This window comes from Leptonychotes weddellii, chromosome X (genome assembly GCF_054177405.1).
Source record: "Leptonychotes weddellii isolate Sample4059 chromosome X, ASM5417740v2, whole genome shotgun sequence".
Classification (NCBI taxonomy): domain Eukaryota; kingdom Metazoa; phylum Chordata; class Mammalia; order Carnivora; family Phocidae; genus Leptonychotes; species Leptonychotes weddellii.
The window spans coordinates 31,283,729-31,302,265 of record NC_138385.1 but is presented as its reverse complement, the minus strand read 5'-3'; the positions used below and the strand labels follow the sequence as shown (position 1 = coordinate 31,302,265).

The 18,537-nt window shown below is 39.8% G+C and overlaps 2 protein-coding genes across 2 annotated transcripts in view; one reads left to right on the top strand and one right to left on the bottom strand.

The window, feature by feature from the left end:
• TRPC5 (transient receptor potential cation channel subfamily C member 5) overlaps positions 1-18,537 on the bottom strand; it is a 128,883-nt gene that overhangs the window by 73,474 nt on the left and 36,872 nt on the right. The window lies entirely within an intron of this gene.
• Positions 9,179-16,900, top strand: TRPC5OS (TRPC5 opposite strand). The gene is made up of 2 exons (XM_081808386.1): positions 9,179-9,255; positions 14,903-16,900. Exon 2 carries the CDS (start codon positions 15,199-15,201, stop codon positions 15,529-15,531), a length of 333 nt encoding a protein of 110 aa, XP_081664512.1. The 5' UTR covers positions 9,179-9,255; positions 14,903-15,198; the 3' UTR covers positions 15,532-16,900.

The window sequence follows — 18,537 nt, the reverse complement described above, 5'->3', positions numbered from 1 at the left end:
TTAGGGCCTTTTAAAGAAAACTTTTCTTTGCCTTGGAGTTTACAAAGCACATTTATAGTTTATAGTTTTGGTTTATAAAAGTTTACAAAACACATTTTCAGCATTATTTCATTTGATTAGTATAGCATCCATTTGAGATAGGTGTTACCCTCATCCCTGATGTGCAGACGAGCAAACTCAGGTTTAGAGAGAAGTGCCTCCCTCAGTGCTGTGCGGTCAGTGTCAAAGGTAGAGCTTAAACCAAACTTCAAAATGTTTGAATTCAAAAGCCGTGCTGTTATTTTTTAAGCTATAGTAAAGGGGCCTCTCCCCATAATTAAAAGTTGTCGAAATTACAAAAGTAATACTTGCTCAAGGCCCTTATCATCATCCTGTTTTCAGATCAGGAAAAGTGAGTTACGGCAAGCTTAAGTGACCTGCCCAAGGTAAGAAAACTTTTTTTTTTTTTAAGATTTTATTTATTTTTTTGACAGAGAGAGACATAGCGAGAGCAGGAACACAAGCAGGGGGAGTGGGAGAGGGAGAAGCAGGCTTCCCCCCAAGGAGGGAGCCCGATGTGGGACTCGATCCCAGGACCCTGGGATCATGACCTGAGCCGAAGGCAGACGCTTAACGACTGAGCCACCCAGGCGCCCGTAAGAAAACTTTTAAACTTAAACTCAGGTTTCTTTGCCTCCAAATTCCTTATTTTTCCCCTTTAAAGAGAATCTCTTTCCTCCATTCTTCCTGCTTGCTCAGTGTCAGGTATTTCAGTACATGTGTGTGTGGCTGAGACTGTTTCAGGTCTGCAGCTTTCAGAGATGTTTCCGTGCATACATTATCTGAAGTCCATCAGGTGTGTGGTAGACTGTACTTGCGTTGACACTTCTGTTTGCAGCCTGGGGTTTATCTAGTGACCTGATGCTTATTGTCCCATGAGGGGGAGTCTGTTGAGCCTGGCAGCGGAGCTGACTTGGTAGTAGAGTTAAACCTCAACCACTTGATTTGCTGTGATCAAAGGACGAATACACTGAAGACAAACCTGGTCTCCTTAGGAATTCTCAGGAGGGTGACTGGATACATCCGTGTTATAATGACATTTTGGGGACCAGGGAAAGAAATCAGGCCTCCCTCTCTGTTACTGTGGGTTCTGCTGCCAGAAGGCACTGAGAACTTGGCTTGCCTTTTCCTGGCTGTGCCATTTCTCTTGCCTCCTGTGAGCTTACCAGGGGTGACAGGTGTCTCTGTTAAAAAGCCTGTATGTAAATATAGCTGTATCTTCCACTGTGTTATCCTGAGGACAAAATAGTTGCCACCCCTGCAGAATGTAGCAGCTTCTGGATTGGATGCCAGTGGTAGCAATGTGCCAAGCATGAAGTATCCTGTTCCCCCCACCTCTGCCAAATAAACACCAGCTTCCTCTTCAGTGGTACATTTCAAGGGACAGCCTCCACTCTGCTTGTGGAGATAGAAGGGGGAGTGTGGCAGTAATAGTGGGGGGGGGGCGGCTTGCAGCACGGGTGGTCAGTGGCCCGGACGGGGGCACTGGGGAAGAGGCCACTAGGATGCACTTCAGGACCATGATTTCCTGCTTTTTGCCTTCAGGGTGCTTTGGAGAACTATTTGGTTCACTGTGTAATGCGAGAGGCAGACAGAGCCGGTTAGGAAGAAACAAATGATTTATTTCACTGAGCAGCTGGTAGATTCAAACGTTGCTTTCTTTCTTGGAGAGGACGCCATGTGGGAATGGCATTATTTTCTCTGACATGCACATGGCGACTCCCTACATAAGCTTTAGATGACTTCATGTGTTTGTATTTCCATGAGCTGGTGAAGCACATTCAGCTTCAAGGCATTGGGTTAGTGGCATAAGCAGGCCATATCTCTGTCCTAACAAAAGATCTGGAAGGCCTTTCCTGGAGGCCTGGGGGCTTTGCAGTACAATGTTGGAGGCTACGGAAAGGGAGCACAGAACTAGACTTCTGGTTCTACCACATTCCAGCTGTGTGACTCTGGGTAGATCGTTTTGTCTCTCTGGGTGTCAATTTTCCTAAATGTAAGATGGAGGTAATAAACTCTGTGTTGCCCTATCCACGCTATATGGTAACTGTGGAGATCAAATGAGATATAATGTGAAAACAGTAGAAAAAGTATAAAGCCTTATAAAAAATCTGAGGAATTGTTAGTTCTATTATTCATTCAACAAATAGTTATTGAGTACCCACTGTGCGTGCGTGCTTAAATGAAACAGAGATCACTGTCTTGTTGGGAGTTTACCTTCTGGAGTGGGGGGAGCCATAAAACAGTGATCATAATAAGTAAGTAAACTATACAATATATATATAGAAGGTGACAAGTTGTAAGAAAATGGAAAAGGTAGAGCAGAATAAATAAGGCATAAGGAAGACTCAGGAGTGCCAGGTGGGGAGGGGGAAGTTAAATTTTTCAAAGGGTGGCACGTGTAGCTCTTGTTGAGAAGGTGAGATGTAAGCAGAGTCTGAAGGAGGGGAGGAATTTAGTCATTCAGATATCTGAGCAAAGAACATTCCAGGCAGAAGTAATAGCCGGTGTAAAGGGCCTACAGAGGAAGTGTTCTGGTGAGTTTGAGGAATGGCAAAGTGGCCAGAGTGGCTGGAGTGGAGGGAGGGGGAGAGAAGTAGAAATGAAGTTGCAGACTATATCGTGGGGGGCCATGTAGGCCATTATAAAGGATCTGGGCTTTATTCTGAAGGATATGCAGAACCATTAGAGGAGGAGAGACATGGTCTGACTTTATTTTATTTATTTTATTTTTTTTTTTGAGAGAAAGGGCATGGGGAGGAGCAGAGGGAGGAGAGAGAGAGAATCTTAAGCAGGCTCCACGCCCAGCGCAGAGGCCAGCTCAGGGCTCGATCTCATGACCCTGAGCCGAAGTCAAGAGTTGGATGCTTAGCCAGCCAAACCACCCAGCTGCCCCATTCTGACTTACATTGTAAAGGGCTCACTCTGGCTCTTGTGTTGAGAAGAGACTGGGGTGAGGCAAAGGCAATCCTGTGAGGAGGCTGTTGAAATAATCAGGGTGAGAGGTAGATGCTGGTGGCTCACAACGACAAGTTTTAGATTTTGAATGTATTTTGAAGGCAGAGCCAAAAGGATATTGGCTGTGGATTGTGGGGAAAAGAAAAGAGTCAAACAAAGATAAACTCAAGATTTTTTCACCTGAGTAGCGAGAAGGATAGAGTTGCCATCTACTGAGCTGGAGAAGGCTCTAGGTAGAGCAGGTTTTGGAGGGAAGACCAAGGATACAGTTTTGGATATACCGAGTTTCAGATATCACAGGTCAGCATGAAGGCAATTAGATACACAAGGAGGAAATTCTGGAGAAGGGTCTGAACTAGCTAAATAAATTTGGGAGTCATCTGTGTTATAGGTATTATTTACAGCCTGGAGGAGATCACTAAGGAAGTAATTATAGATGGAGCAGAGGAGGACCTGGGGAGTGATCAACCATGTCAAGGGTGGAAGCCACTGGGGACTTGGACAAGGGTACTTAAGTGGAGTGGCCATTATATTTCATTAAAAGTGTGTGTTTTAGAACAAATATTTAACCTGGTAATATCAGTCATGAGATAAGAGAGAGATTTTGTTCTTGTCAAGCAAAACTGCCTGGAGATTCCCCTGCCTCTAATATTAAAAAGAAAACTGAGGAATCCTGAAAGGACAACTCCACCCAGCCTTTCATTTGAGGGCTCTTGCCAGACCAAAGAGCTGAGGCCCTGATGTGCTTTTCTGAGTCCTAAGCATATAGGTAATGGGATGAGCTCTTTACCCATGTTTAAAATGCCAACCTTTGGCCCCTTTATGAACCTTGAGAGATAGAGGAATGAAATCTTCAGAGGGAAAGGAAACAACGAATTCATGCCCAAGGGCAAAACATTTTTCTTTATAGGATATTAAGAAATGTTTTCTCTTCCTCCCTTCCTCCAGTTTATTCTGATTTTATTTATCTCAGAGGTCAGAAATGGAGAAGTCTTATTTTTTATTCCCATGGAGCAGTATATGGTCTTTGGGTGATTTTAATGTTCATGTAGATTTTTGGTATCTTTCCTTTTTACTAGAATGTTCTGACTATAGGTGCACTCTGGGAACAATAGTATGTAGGGATGAGGACAACGGAATGGTTATCCTCAAGGGGACTTGTGGCCTATGACCCACCATGGCCATATGGTGTTCTTGTTGCCATCTTAACACTGTATCTTATTCTGTTGGTGATTAGGAGCTGCCCAGAGCAGTACTAGGTGGACCACAGTGTAAAGGACAGCACAGAGGGTAGAGAGACTGAAGAATCAGATTCTCAGTCTTGCTCTGCTACTAACCAGCTGTGTAATCCCAGCAAGTTACTTATCAATGATGCATCTTCGCTTCCTCAGTCGTAAAAAAGGAATAATCCTTGTTGCACAGGATGTTATCAGGATTAAATAAGTTAATGTATGTGAAGGTACTTGAGGATATAATTAGCAGAAGGAGGAAATGACGAAACACAGATGAACTACCAAGGGACGTTATGGAATCATATTTTGAGATCATTAAAAACAGAAGCATTCTTCCTTTGGTGGATAAGTAGTAAGCACATTTGCAGGCAGAAAGAAGAACTATACGGCCTCTGATCTTTTTTCCAGGTGGAAAAAGAAACGAACCAGGTCTTTCCTGGCAAACTGGCATTTGCCACAGAAACAGAGAGGAGGCCACGGCTGGTGCTTAGTCTTGCTCTTTTCAAATTTCTGAGAAGTATTCTTGAAACTCAGGACTAAAGCCAGGCTAAGATGGTAGAGAATAAAAAGCATACAAAGATCTATGTATGATGCTCCTTTTCTTACCCAAACGATTCACGTAGGAAGATCTCAAAGTCTGGGCTGGTTCAGGTGAAGTCATGCTAGACACAGGGTAATGGCCTTCATTTTCTTGCCTTAATGACTTTGCCAATTACTTTCTAAGTGAATGTTTCCAAGGAATAAGCTAGTTAATGCTTTGAAAGATGCATCACCATAAGACCAAGCAGAGGGCCTTCTCCACGCAGCTGGCCCTATACTGGAGGAATAGCCAATGAGCAGTCTTGACGTGTAGCCAGCTTCTTCCCGCCAGAGCTGGGAGCCAGAGTGCGTGCATGCTTCAAAGGCAAGAAGGAGTTAGGCTAGGAAGATCGTCTAATCCTCAAGGATTCCCTACCTGATTGGCCTGAGGTCTTCTGGAAGGATGACCTGTGAGCCAGAGTCACAAGACAGTCCTGCTCCCTCATATCTTTACCCAGTTCAAAGTCATGTTAGTTCTAACCATGAGATAAATTGTTATCTCTGGCCCTTCCTTCCAGTTTTTGTAATACCTGCAGCTCCTCCCCTCCCACCTTCACAGGGTCACTAGTCAGTACTCGGGATGCACCACTCACCGGTTCCTGGATCCCGGAATTTCTCCAGAACAATTACATTAGCTAGCATTTATTAAGAAGCTTCCTATATAGCAGGCACCATTCTATACTCGTTGCGTATATTAACTCATGTTGTTCTCACAACCCTTATTACCTTCATTTTGCAGATGAGAAACTGAGGCAGAGTAGCCTTACTACCAGAGTGAGGTAGTACTCTAGTACTCTACCTTCTACCTGGAAGGTAGTAAGTGGAAAAGTTGAGATTCAAACACAGATCTGTTTGACACAGATCCTACCCTTTCAACCACTAGCATCACGTGACTGACTCTCCCAAAGAAAATACACGAACAAACAAACAATGGCGATTTGCCTTCTTCCTTCTCAGAAAGCTGAGAGAAGATGTGAAAATAGAATCCCTTTTCCTGTTACTTCCAAGTTTTGTTCTTATTTCCCTTATTTTAGACCATGTCCTCTGCACTGGTAATATTTAAAAGCCAAGAACCTTTCTAGAAGTAGTACAGCTCTTTTTAGGCTCTCTGGGGTGGGGGGGTGGTGGCTGTGGGCTTCTCATAATAGCCAAGATTCAGGGACAAGCCTGTGCAGGGTCCCACCAAGCCAAGATGGGGGGGCTGTTCTCCCGTTTGAATAGTTTTGAGGAAACTCTTTGTCTGTCTAGGAAAATAACTAAGAGATACATTTTCAAAAGTGGTTGTTTTTCTCCAGTGACTAAGTTGTTTTTCGGAACGGTAAGCAAGAATTTGTGATTCTCTCTGCAGCAGTGAGCAAATTTGGAGGAGGAGGAAAGAAATTCAGTAGAATTCAGTTTAAATTGACCATAAGGACATTTCCTACTCCCTCTCTTTCCAGTTTCTGTTTTGAATTTTTCATATATTTTCAAGAAGGGACCATGTTTAGCTCTTCAGCTGTACAATTCTTTCCTTTCTCTCTTGATAAATTAAAGATGGTTCATGGGGATTTTAAATGTCAGATCCTATAACAGGCAAATGCCTTATTGCACACAGCTTTTTTTTTTTAAAGGCAAAGTTTTGTCGCTTAAAAAAAAGAGTTTAAAGGGTAAACACTTGTTTTGTTCATTGTAGCCCCTCAGAGAGCACCAGCTATGTCAAAATTATAAAATTTTTCAGGGCGCCTGGGTGGCTCAGTCACTGAAGCTTCTGACCCTTGATTTTGGCTCCGGTTGTGGTCTCAGGGTCATGAGACTGAGCCCCATGTCAAGCTATGCACTGAACATGGAGCCTTCTTAGTCCCTCTCCCTCTGCTCCTCCCCAAGCTCCTGCTCTCTCTTTCTTTCTCTCTCTCTCTCTCTCTCTCAAACAAACAAATAAGTAGAATCTTTTTAAAAAATTATAAGATTTGTCCTTTGGGGGCAAGGACTTCTTGATGTTTTCCTCAGGGGTGAGGACAGCAATGAGAAGTAATGTCTGGGGGGTGTTTTTTGTTTTTTTTTTAATCTGTATTGAATGCATGTATCCGAATGGTACTGCAGCATCTTCTCCTCAGAGAAGGGAGCATTATGAAAAAATTTACTGTTTGTAGATAGGAACCTGGCACCTACACTCACCAAAGGCGCATTTTAATCTCTCTCACATAACTGCCTCTGTTCCCCTTGGATATGAACTAATTTACCTTGCCTGATGCAGAGAAGCTTATCTACTATAAACATAGACCCAGAGGATTTGGATTCCTTTGCTCCTTTCCATCCTACTGTTAGACACTTACTGCCAGTTTGCTAGTTATGAGCATCACAAAATAGCAGGATAGGACTATCAGCTAAAAGAAAAACGATGGCTCTTGATTAGTTGTGCTGACAAAAATGTCATAAGAGTGAAATTAATAAAAACCTATGGGGTTAAAGACCCTAGTTATCGGATGGCTAGCTTGCTCTCTGTTCCAGCTGTCTTTCTGAGCTACTTGTAAGATGTGGGTCATCTCATCTTGTGTCAGTTTATAACTCCATCTAGCTATAAGGCTCTCTTGCTTTACTTAGTTAGCACTGACCTGAGGTAGAGAGCCACATGGGCCAAAGGGACCCTGCTCTGTACCTTCAGATTTCATTCCATTGTCATTGGCTGTGATGACTGGCTTGCTAAACACTGCCAAGATTCTCATCACTGTCTTGCTGTCCTTACTCGTTTTACAGGAAAGAGACCCAAAATTAAAACAATTTTTTTGAGATATACATACAGTGAAGCACACAAATTTTAAGGGTAGAACTGAATGTTTTTTTAAAAACATATGAAATCATATTATGACATAGAACCTTTCTAGCACCCCAGAAAGCTTTTTCATATCCCTTGCCAGTCAATAATCCTCCACCCAGAGGTAACCACTTCATTCACTTCCATTCCATAGACTTGTTTACTTATTTTAAAATTTCATGTAAATGGAATTATACAATATGCATTTTTATGCATCTGGTTTCTTTCATCATTCTTGTACATGTTTTTTGGGGGGACATTTGTGCATTTTTCTTTTGGATACTGAAGAGTAGAATTGCAGGGTCATGAGATAGAGGTATGTTTGGTTTTAGTAGATACTGTCAAACAGTTTCCTTTTTTTAAAGATATTTATTTATTTATTTATTTATCAGGGAGCTTAGCGAGAGAGAGAGAGAGAGAGAGAGAATGCACAAGCAGGGGGAGCGGCAGGCAGAGAGAGACACAGGCTCCCCGCTGAGCAGGGAGCCCAATGCGGGGCTCGATCCCAGGACCCTGGAATCATGACCTGAGCTGAAGGCAGACACTTAACAGACTGAGCCACCCAGGCATCCCTGTCAAATAGTTTCCTAAAAGTACTTATTACCACTTAACACTTTCACCAACAATGTATGAGAGTTCCAGTTGCTCCATGTTCTTCTCAATGCTTGGTACTGTCGGTTTTTTCCATTTTAGCTATTCTTTGGTGGGGTTTTGTGTGTCTTATTGTAGTTTTAATTTGCATTTTTCTGATGTGCAGTAATGAAAGCCTACTCATATGCTTGTAGGCCATTTGGATGTTCTCGTCTGTGAAGTGCCATTTAGTTCTTTGTTTTTTTTTAAAAAATTGGGGGACTCTTTTTTTTTTTAAATTGGATTCTCTCTTATTGATTTGAAAGACTATAAAAAATATATGTATATATTGGATACAAGTCCTTCGTTAGATATACACATACATACTGTGAATATTTTTTTCCAGTCTGTGGTTGGCCGTTTCACCCTCTTAAGGGGTCTTTTAATAAATGGAAGTTATTTATTTTTATGAAGTCCAGTTTATCAGTCTTCTTTCATAGTTAATATTTTTTGTTTTCAAAAAATTTTTCTTATTTTCAAATAAGAAATCTTTGCCTACCAAGGTCAAGAAGATATTTGCCTATGGTTTGATCTTGAAGATTTATTGTTTTATCATTCATGTTAGGTCTATGATCTATTTACAATTATTATTATTATTATTATTATTAATTTTGGTATGTGGTGTGTAATGGATTGGAAATTTGAGAAGCCTGAAATTCAGGATTAGTTTTCTTTACTAGCCTCAAATATTATGCAGATTTCTCCTTTTCCACAGTAGAGTCCTTCTGCCTTGGGGCCAAACCTCATCTTCAACTTGTGCCCAGAATGAGCAAATGTCTCATGAAGAAAAAAGCTCTGGATGACCAGCTCACTTAGGAAAGGCTCTGTGCTCTCAGAAATTTTAGTTCATCTTGTCCTTGTTTCCACAGATCAGGGATATCTTTATGTATTGATTTTGCAGTTTATCCTTCTTTTTGTTCTTTAGTTTGTGACAGGAGCATTCACATCCCCGCTTGAAAGCGGAAGTCCGGAAAACATTCACGGGCTGGAACCTTGACTTTCTCATCCATCTCAGCTCTATCACAGGTGAGTAGTTTGAGTGTTTGGCCAATTCAGTAGGTCAGTGGAAGGGCAGATAAAATGGACACAGCATTTCTTCCACAGATGATGAGGATCCCTGAGGGCACCAATCAGGCTGTCGCCATCCCTCCGCCTTAGGGCTCATAGTCAGCTTGGAATTCAGCCAGTTTCCAGGGATGGCAAATGAGATTAACATTCTCAGTTCTATCCCTGCTCAGAATGAGATGTCAGCTGTGGCCTGAATAAGGCAAATTTTGCTCCTATGTAGCCCCCTGAATTGGTGCCCTCCGGCATAGGACTTCAGGAGTCAGACTTGGCCTGACTTTTGGTTCTGCATCTTTACTTAACCATGTGACTGTGGGCAAGTTTGTTAATTTCTCTGATTCTCAATTCTTTCATCTGTAACTTCATAGGGTTACTGTGAGGATGAAATGTCCTAATATAAGACAAGTGGATTTCACAGAAACATAATAGGTCTTCTACAAATGTGAGCATTTATTAGAATAATTATTCATGGGCATGTCATCTCATCTGATATATGGTTCTTGAGGCTGGGGATTATGCTTGGTTAAATTTTTGGAAGGAGTAAAATTTACATGCAATTAGATGCACAGATCTTACGAGTACTATTTAATGAGTTTTGACAAATGCATATTCATATTGTTTGTAACCCAAAATTCTAAAATATAATCATTACTGTCACCCCAGAAAGTTCTCTTTTGCCTCTTCCCAATCAGTTCTCTAGATGCAACCACTTTTCTGATTTTTTTCCATCATAGGTCATTTTGCATTTTCTAGAATTGCATATGAGTGGAATCTTACAGTATGTATTCTTTCATATCTGGCTTCTTTTATTAAGTATAATGTTTTTGATATCCATTCATGCTATGGTCCCTATCAGTAGTGGCTTTCTTTTTCTTGCGGATTAGTATTACACTGTATGAATATACCACATTTTGTTTATCCATTCTCCTTTTGATTGACAGCTGGGCTTTTTCCGCTGTTTTTTTTCTTTTTTTTTGCTATTATGCATAAAGCTGTTATAACCATTCTTCTAAAGTCTTTTTGTGAATTTAATTTCTCTTGGTTAAACACCTCAGAGTGAAATTGCTGGGGATCAAGGTGGGTACTTGCTTAGTTTTATAAGAAACTGCCAGACATTTTCAAAGAGGTTGTACCATTTTATATCCCACCAGCAATGTGTGAGAATTCTAGTTGCTCTACAGCTTTGTCAACATCTGGTGTTGTCAGTCTTTAATTTTTAACCAGTTAATTAGTATGTTGTGGTGTCTTATTGTGATGTTAATTTGTATTTCTTTGATGACTAATGATGTTGAATATTTTTTCATGTGCTTATTAGCTATTTATTTTTCTTCCTTTGTGAAATGTTTGTCCAAATCTTCTGCCCATTTTTAATTGGTTTATCTTTTTATTATTGAGTTGTAGGGGCACTTTTTTTATTGAGGTATCATTGACATATAACAGTATATTAGTTTCAGGTATATGACAGAATGATTTGATCTTTGTATATATTGCAAAGTGATCACCACAATAAATGTCATTAATATCTGTCACCATACATAGTTACAAAACATTTTTTCTTGTTATAATTTTTGAAATTTATTCTCTTAGTAACTTTCAAATATGCAATACAATATTATTCACTATAGTCACCATGCTGTACGTTACATCCCTGTGACTTATTTATTTTATAATGGAAAGTTTGTACCTTTTGACTCCATTCACCCACTTCACCCACTGCCCACCCCCCAGTAGGGGCTCTTTGTATATTCTGGTTACAAGTTCTTTGTCAGATATATGTTTTATGAATATTTTCTCTCAGTCTGTGGACTGCTGCTCATTTTATTTACTGTGTGTTTTGATGAATTGGTTTATCTTTGTACCCCTTGCTATGTCTATTCATGGATTCAACTTGATAATATTTTCTGAATGAAAGAGCTGAAAGTTGTCCCTTCCTCCAGCCTGTAGGTACCATAATGCAAAAATGTACTGCATGTATAATGAGAAAGGGATGGTTAGGGGAGCTTTTTTAGGTTGGAGGGTGAGAAATCTGAGAAGATATTTAAACTGAGAACAGAATGACAAGAAGCCATTTTTTTTCCTGGGGAAAGGGATCCCAGGCAGAGGGAACAGCTAATAAAAGGGCCCTTAAGGAACCCTTAAAGACTGTTGGTGGAAATATAAATTGGTATACCCACTATGGAAAACAGTATGGAGCTTCCTCAAAAAATCAAAATAGAACTACCATATGATATAGCAGTTCTACTTCTGGGTATTTATGTGAAGAAAATAAAAACACTAATTTGAAAAGACACACATACCCCATGTTCATTGCAGCATTATGTAATAGCCAAGGTATGGAAGCAGCATATGTGTCTATCAATGGGTGAATTTCGGAAAAGACGATGTGGTTTATATACACAACAGAATATGACTCAGCCATAAAAAGAAAGAGATCTTGCCATTTGCAACAACATGGATGGATCTAGAGGGTATTATGTTAAGTGAAATAAGTTGGGCAGAGAAAGACAAATACTATATGATTTCACTTATATGTGAGATCTAAAAAACAAATGAATAAGCAAAACAAAACAAAACTCATAGATACAGAGAACAGATTGGTGGTTATCAGAGCAGAAGGGGGTTGGGTTGTGGGCAAAAAGGGTGAAGGGGGTCAGCTGTATGGTGATGGATGGCAACTAGATTTATTGTGGTGATCACTTTGTAATATATACAAATATCGAATTACTATGTTGTATACCTGAAACTAATTTAATGTTATATACCAATAAAAAAGAAATAAAAATAAAAACAAAAAGACTTAAGAAATATATTTTAAAAAATGGCCCTTAAGGTAAGTTGGGGCTAGGCACAAACTATCCAACATACCCCCTTTCAGGCAAACTAAGGTGTCAGGGGTTACTTGCTTTAAAAATTATCACAACTGGAATAAGCTGATGCTATAGTCTTACTCTTTCTTAGTACTGCGGTATTTAGCAGTTTCTCAACCCCCTCCTTGTCTTCTCCAAGCCCCCAGGTCCTAGGTTCCAAGATGCTTTGAAGCTAGGAATTGTGGATTAGTTAACACAATGGTCAACAGGGTTAAGGCTAAGTCGGGATATTTTTTTCCCCTCAAAGGTGACCAAGTGATTGAAGAGATAAATCAAGGTTTGCATAAGTAAAAAGTAACTACATTTATCTTTATAAAACAGCAAGCTATGAAATGTTCCACCTCTCTGCTTTTTACATTTAGATTGTATAATGTAAGACTTTTTCAATACAATATCAACTCAATAAGTGGAATATAATTTATTTTTGAAATTTTTCCCAGTTTAGGGAGAGATAGAAGAAAAGATGACGGGAAGGGATAGTGGAAGAAGGAGATACACAGAGAGTCAAATAGAATGAAACATATAGGTGAATAAATGGAGGTCTATTGACCAAGAGGAGGAATATCAGAGTCCTAGAGGGAGGTAGAGATGCTGAGGAAAAAAACAAAAAACAAAAAACACCTGGGTGAAGGAGAAGCCAGAAGTTAAATCGATTTAGTGTGAATGTATTCCTCTAGTAATATTTAACACACACCTTTCTTCTGTGTTTCCCTTCTGATCCACACTCTACATTAATGCCAAATTCCTCTCACAGTTTCTTTCCATTATTTCCTTCCACCAGACTGATTTTTCTCTAGTCAAAATGCAGAGATTCTTTAAGCTAATAAAATAACTTTCAGTGCCCATTCTCCCATATTTCAGATGAGAAGTTATCTCCAGCCATAATCATGCCTTCTGATCATAATTGTTGTGACCCTTCTCGGGGCAAGCTTCACATCTACTGTCAGGATTTTGGACCAAAAAAAAAAAAAAAAAAAAAAAGTATGGTTCTGAAAGAACTTATGTTAAGTGGAGATAGTATATAACTGAGTGGGTCAAAGCAGGACCCATGGAGACCAGCAAGCTCCATCTGAAAATCACAGTTCATCTGGCCAGTGGTTTGCTGTACTCAGATAAAGGTCTAAGGAGTACAATTAGCCAGAAGTAGTGCCTGTGGTTTGCTGGGCCCTGCTCTGGTCAGAACTGATGGAAATAGGGCATTGATAGATTTGGCAATATCCTTAAGGAGTGAGATGGATGGCTGCTTCCTAATACTTTCCACTAGGAAAAGCTCAACTGAGGTTAGAGAAATAAAAGCAGCCCCATTTGCAGGACTGGCTGCTAGAAATTCAATGTGTATATGTACCCAAGGAAATACTTGGTCAAAGTATATAGCTAAACTGATCAGCCATGGACTGAAGATGTATGTTATAATAAATGGAACATTACAGACTGGACTACTGCAGGAAAAACAATCTGGTGAAGGGAGATAAGAAAAGAAATCAATGAAAGAAATTTAATAATTCATGTAGGACATGTACCAACTCATCAGAACAGGAAGACAGAATAATCTATTTAGTGTAAAAGAGGAGACAATCTGACCCCCAAAACTAATGTGGACTCTACAGTCCTGGGGACTCCAAGTTCGAATTCAACTCCCTTGTCAGTTCAGTTTAAGGTCACAGAATGGGCCCATGAAGCCTCATGGCATTTGGACATGAATGTCCTAGGTAAGCAGAGGGGAAAGAGTGGGGGAAAATGTATGAATCAAACAAACAAGTGAGTAAGCGATATGAGACATGTCAAATTACTAAAAACTTGCATCTTCAACAAACTCATTTTTTTTCTTTTTTAAAAAGATTTTATTTATTTGCCAGAGAGAGAGAGAGAGAGAGTGAGAGCGCACAAGCAGGGGGAGCAGCAGGCAGAGGGAGATGCAGGCTCCCCTTGAGCAGGGAGCCTGATGCGGGAGTTGATCCCAGGACCCTGGGATCATGACCTGAGCCTAAGGCATACACTTAACCAACTGAGCCACCCAGGCGTCCCAACAAACTCATTTTTAAGAGGAGTGGGGCATGTTAAACCAGACCAATGTGTGAAGTAGATGATACTGGGCCAATCTTTAGATTTTTAAACAAAGAATACTACCTTATAGAAGTATAAACTTCCTCAGGAAGAGGGTTTGCAGAGCACACCAGACATGCAGATGAGAATAGTATGTTCATGGCATTAGACAAAATTGAAGGAACTAGCTGCTAGATATGCAGTATTGGCAGTAATAGGAAATGACCAAGAAACTACTTTTATTTCAGAGGTTGTCCAAAATTTGGCAAAAGACACAAACTGTGGAACTTTCATTTCACAAATTCCCCAGGCTGTAGGGCCAATTGGAAACCTTAATGAATGGAAGACTTAAAACACAGAAAGAATTTAGCAGCACCAGATATAAATGGCAATGAGGTAAAGTGCTAATAAAGACAGAATTAATTGAAAGACTCTGAGTGAATGTAACTTCCTCGATAGAAATGTTCAAGAAAGATGGACAAAAAACCTATGCTCACTTTATTCTCAAATCCTCTAAGAAGAGATAAAGATGAGAAGTATGAAGAAAAGAGAGTATGAGTAGTATATCCACATAAGGCCATCAAAAAGGAGGATCAATAACTAGGGATACTCTTTCAACCTTATCCTATAGCCAGAACCTGTAGGACAGATAAAGGCTCAAGAATAATAATCTTTATATTTCTCTTTTCTATTATTAGATCTGCTTTGCTGTTTTCTTTTGGCGGTGGCAGTCTCTCTGGTGGTCATTATAATAGCAGTTTACTGCCAACACAAACAAGAGCATCGTATGTAAGTTTTGTGGGAGGTTCACCAACTTTATCAAAAAGTGCTGTAGGACCACTGGCCTCATTCTGTACTTGATCATATCAACAGCCTCATTTCTCAACCAAACCAACCATAGAACCATTCCTAGCCCCATAGGATCCATTATCACCAAGAGCCCATTTGCTACAGCTTTCAGTAATATTTATCTACTGAGGAGATCATTGAGGCCATGGAGCCTGTGTCAGTCCCCGTGCTGGTTGCTGGACTTGTTGATTGTGTAGCCCAGTTAATAAGAATAGCTGAAGAGCTTTTACAGCTGATTTCACAAGAACAGGTTCCTTGTGTAGAGCAAAATGATAGAGCAGAAGAGATAGAAGTGGATGCATCTCCTCCTGAGGAAGCTTCGCTCCCAGACCTTGCTGAGCTCTCAGACTTAGAGTCAATACTTACACCAAGAGAAGATGAAGACCTAATCCTTGACATAGATCAAGCGATGTTAGACATAGAAGATTTATATGAAGATGTACTCTCCAGTATAAACAATGACCTAAGAAGTGGTTAAGATCTAATTTGCCCCCAGCAGCATGTGAGAACTGATCGTTTTTCTGTTTTAAATAGATTCTGATTTTTCTGAGTATTAACAATGTTTGTTTTCTCCTAGTTCTGTACATTTTCATTACTAATAGCTTATAGAACAAGTAATACTAGATTTACTTCCAGTAGAAGCTGGTCTGTTTTCTTCTTTATATTTCTTTTAAAAGCTCCGACTTTAGCCACATGGCTTTTTATCTATCTGTTCTTGTTCTCCTGTTGGGGTTCCTAATAACAGAAGCAAATAATACCAAAAAAAGAAACTCCTCACCTAACAACGGAGTGAAGACCTCATGGACTCTATTATGTGTTGGAACCCAATGTCATTATTCTGCGAATGGAAACCAAAAGGGGAATATCCCCCAAGACGGTATTATAATGAATACATCACACTGACAGGACAGCGTTGGGGCACTTCTATTTGAAAAGATATAACTCCTCACTAGGCCTTTAGGAGAGGATGTGTCAACCAAAGAATGCTAGAGCAGACTAGGGGAAGCAATTTTGAAAAAACACCATCTATCAGATAATAAAACTGTAGAAAGGTTTTCAGATAACTTTTGCCAGGGAGAAACCTTTGAAAAAGCTGAGGCCAAGAGGTTCCGATGCAGGACTATTCCCTCAAATGATGACCCACACTACAACTAGTCTTCAGTATTGTTCCCCAAATGGAAAGGGCGAATTACATCAAATAACAATGAGAGGAGTAGTAGTAGTACTAACAGGTCTAAACAGAGCCCCATGAAAGACTGTTCACCAATGGAGTCAAACCCTTATGGCATTGGCTCAGACGTGATGGTCCACAAATAGAAGTGGATAAAGTATATCTTCTTGGGTATAGCTAGATTTATAAAGAATAGCTGATAGGCTTATTATAGGGTACCTGCTGCCACCTTGACATAGAAATCTTAACTATTGACAAATGGGAGCAATAATGAATTTGAATAAAATATGGACTGGTATTTAGCCCTAATAATTCTACAAATACCAGAAGGCTAAAATGCAATAGTTGGATGACCCCTCTCCCCATATCAAAATAGAAAGAGACCCAATAAATGTGTGGGAAATTCACTGCTCATACTAATTCCATGCCGTATAGTAATCTTGCTTCCATTTGGAACAATAGCTACCCTTCAGACAAGCCCATGGACACTATGGTCCTCCTTCCTAGAGAATGGCCTTTGCATCTTACAACATGGGCAACAACTAGGTAAAGGCAGAGTAGTAGTTAGGACAAATTGGTGCATTCAAATTGTGAAGAAATGACATGTGGAAGTTAATCCACACTGGTGGAAACCAGACTATACCCAATTCGTATAGAGTCCTAAAGCATATTATTAGCAAATAGATTAAAAATACATTGAATACAGATAGATTCATAACTAATCAACATGACAGATGCTGCCTCTAATCCTAAGTGAGGTCTACATACAGGGATAATTAGCTGCTTTTAAAGGTAAATGTGGGGGAAATTAGAGATCTGATGTGGATAAGCAGTGGCAGGAGAAACAAAGTCAATTTCACCACTGAATTTCAGGGTGAGTGTATGTAACAAATTAAAGGAGACTGCTGTATCAAAAAAAAAAAGCTACCACAGATCCTTTTGAAAATGAGAGGCACTTAGGTGGCTACTCAAACATGTTATTATGAGAAAGTTCCACAGTTGACTGCTATGTGGAGTAGATGAGGATCCAGGACACTTAAATGGGTGCACAAAGACACAAAGAGGAGAAATAAAAATTCTATCATCAAGCAACTACCGTGGGTAATTACAAGCCAGACCAGACAGCAGATTGAGGGACTTCGCTGCTGTACTAATTGGACAAATCGAGCCTTACTTTGCTAGGGTAGGGGACTCTAGCTATTGCAGTATGTCCAACCAAGAAGAATCACAGAGGAATTGGATAAAAGTTAAAAGATAGAGTCTATGCTTTAATTAAAGTTTTGGAAACAGCTGGAAAAGATATATACTCTCCACTAGGAATTTGGACTTTAGGAAATTGGCTCTAATTTTGTGTCAAAATAAAACCCAAAGCAGGAGTACTTGGGCAAGATCAGGAAACATCCAAGGAGAGACCATCAGTCTGCTACAAATTCTATTTAGTGAACAATTTCACTGTAAATGGACAGATCTGGTGCTCTTCAAATATGATTGATACCGAACGGTAGCTATTCCCCTATGTAGAACTCTGGAATATAGGCGCTATAACAGATTAGTGTGAGCTCATTAAAACTGTTAATATTAATGAGAGAACACAAGCAAGCATACTAACTAAAGCTGGCCATCAAAATACATCAAGAGAAATCTGTGGGACTACTACACACCTTGAAACAAGATAAAGCTTGAACCAGCCTATAAAGCAACTAATGCTCAACATGGTCCTTATGTGTCAAAGCTGGAAGATGCTACAACCTGGTAATATGTGAAGCTGGCTAGCCTCCTGGCAGATGAGTCATGTGGAAAGATTGTACTACAGTGGCACCTCAGGATTAGATAAAATATATTAGATGTTTGCTTTGATTGTGTGATTACATGTGTTTAAGAACTGTTAAGATGTAAACCCGCTCCAAACAGTGGGTTGTTGTATTAAGCATGATTAGAGTTGATAGTGATAAGAAGTTAAGTGTAGGCAATAATAAAATACTTAGGAATAAGAGCTAGTAAGGAAGTATTTTCAGGAGAGAGTGATAAGAAGTAAGTGTAGGCAATAATAAAATACTTAGGAATAAGAGCTAGTAAGGAAGTATTTTCAGGAGAGAGTGATAAGAAGTTAAGTGTAGGCAATAATAAAATACTTAGGAATAAGAGCTAGTAAGGAAGTATTTTCAGCAGAGAGTGATAGTTAAGTGTAGGCAATAATAAAATACTTAGGAATAAGAGCTAGTAAGGAAGTATTTTCAGCAGAGAGTGATAAGAAGTTAAGTGTAGGCAATAATAAACTACTTAGGAATAAGAGCTAGTAAGGAAGTATTTTCA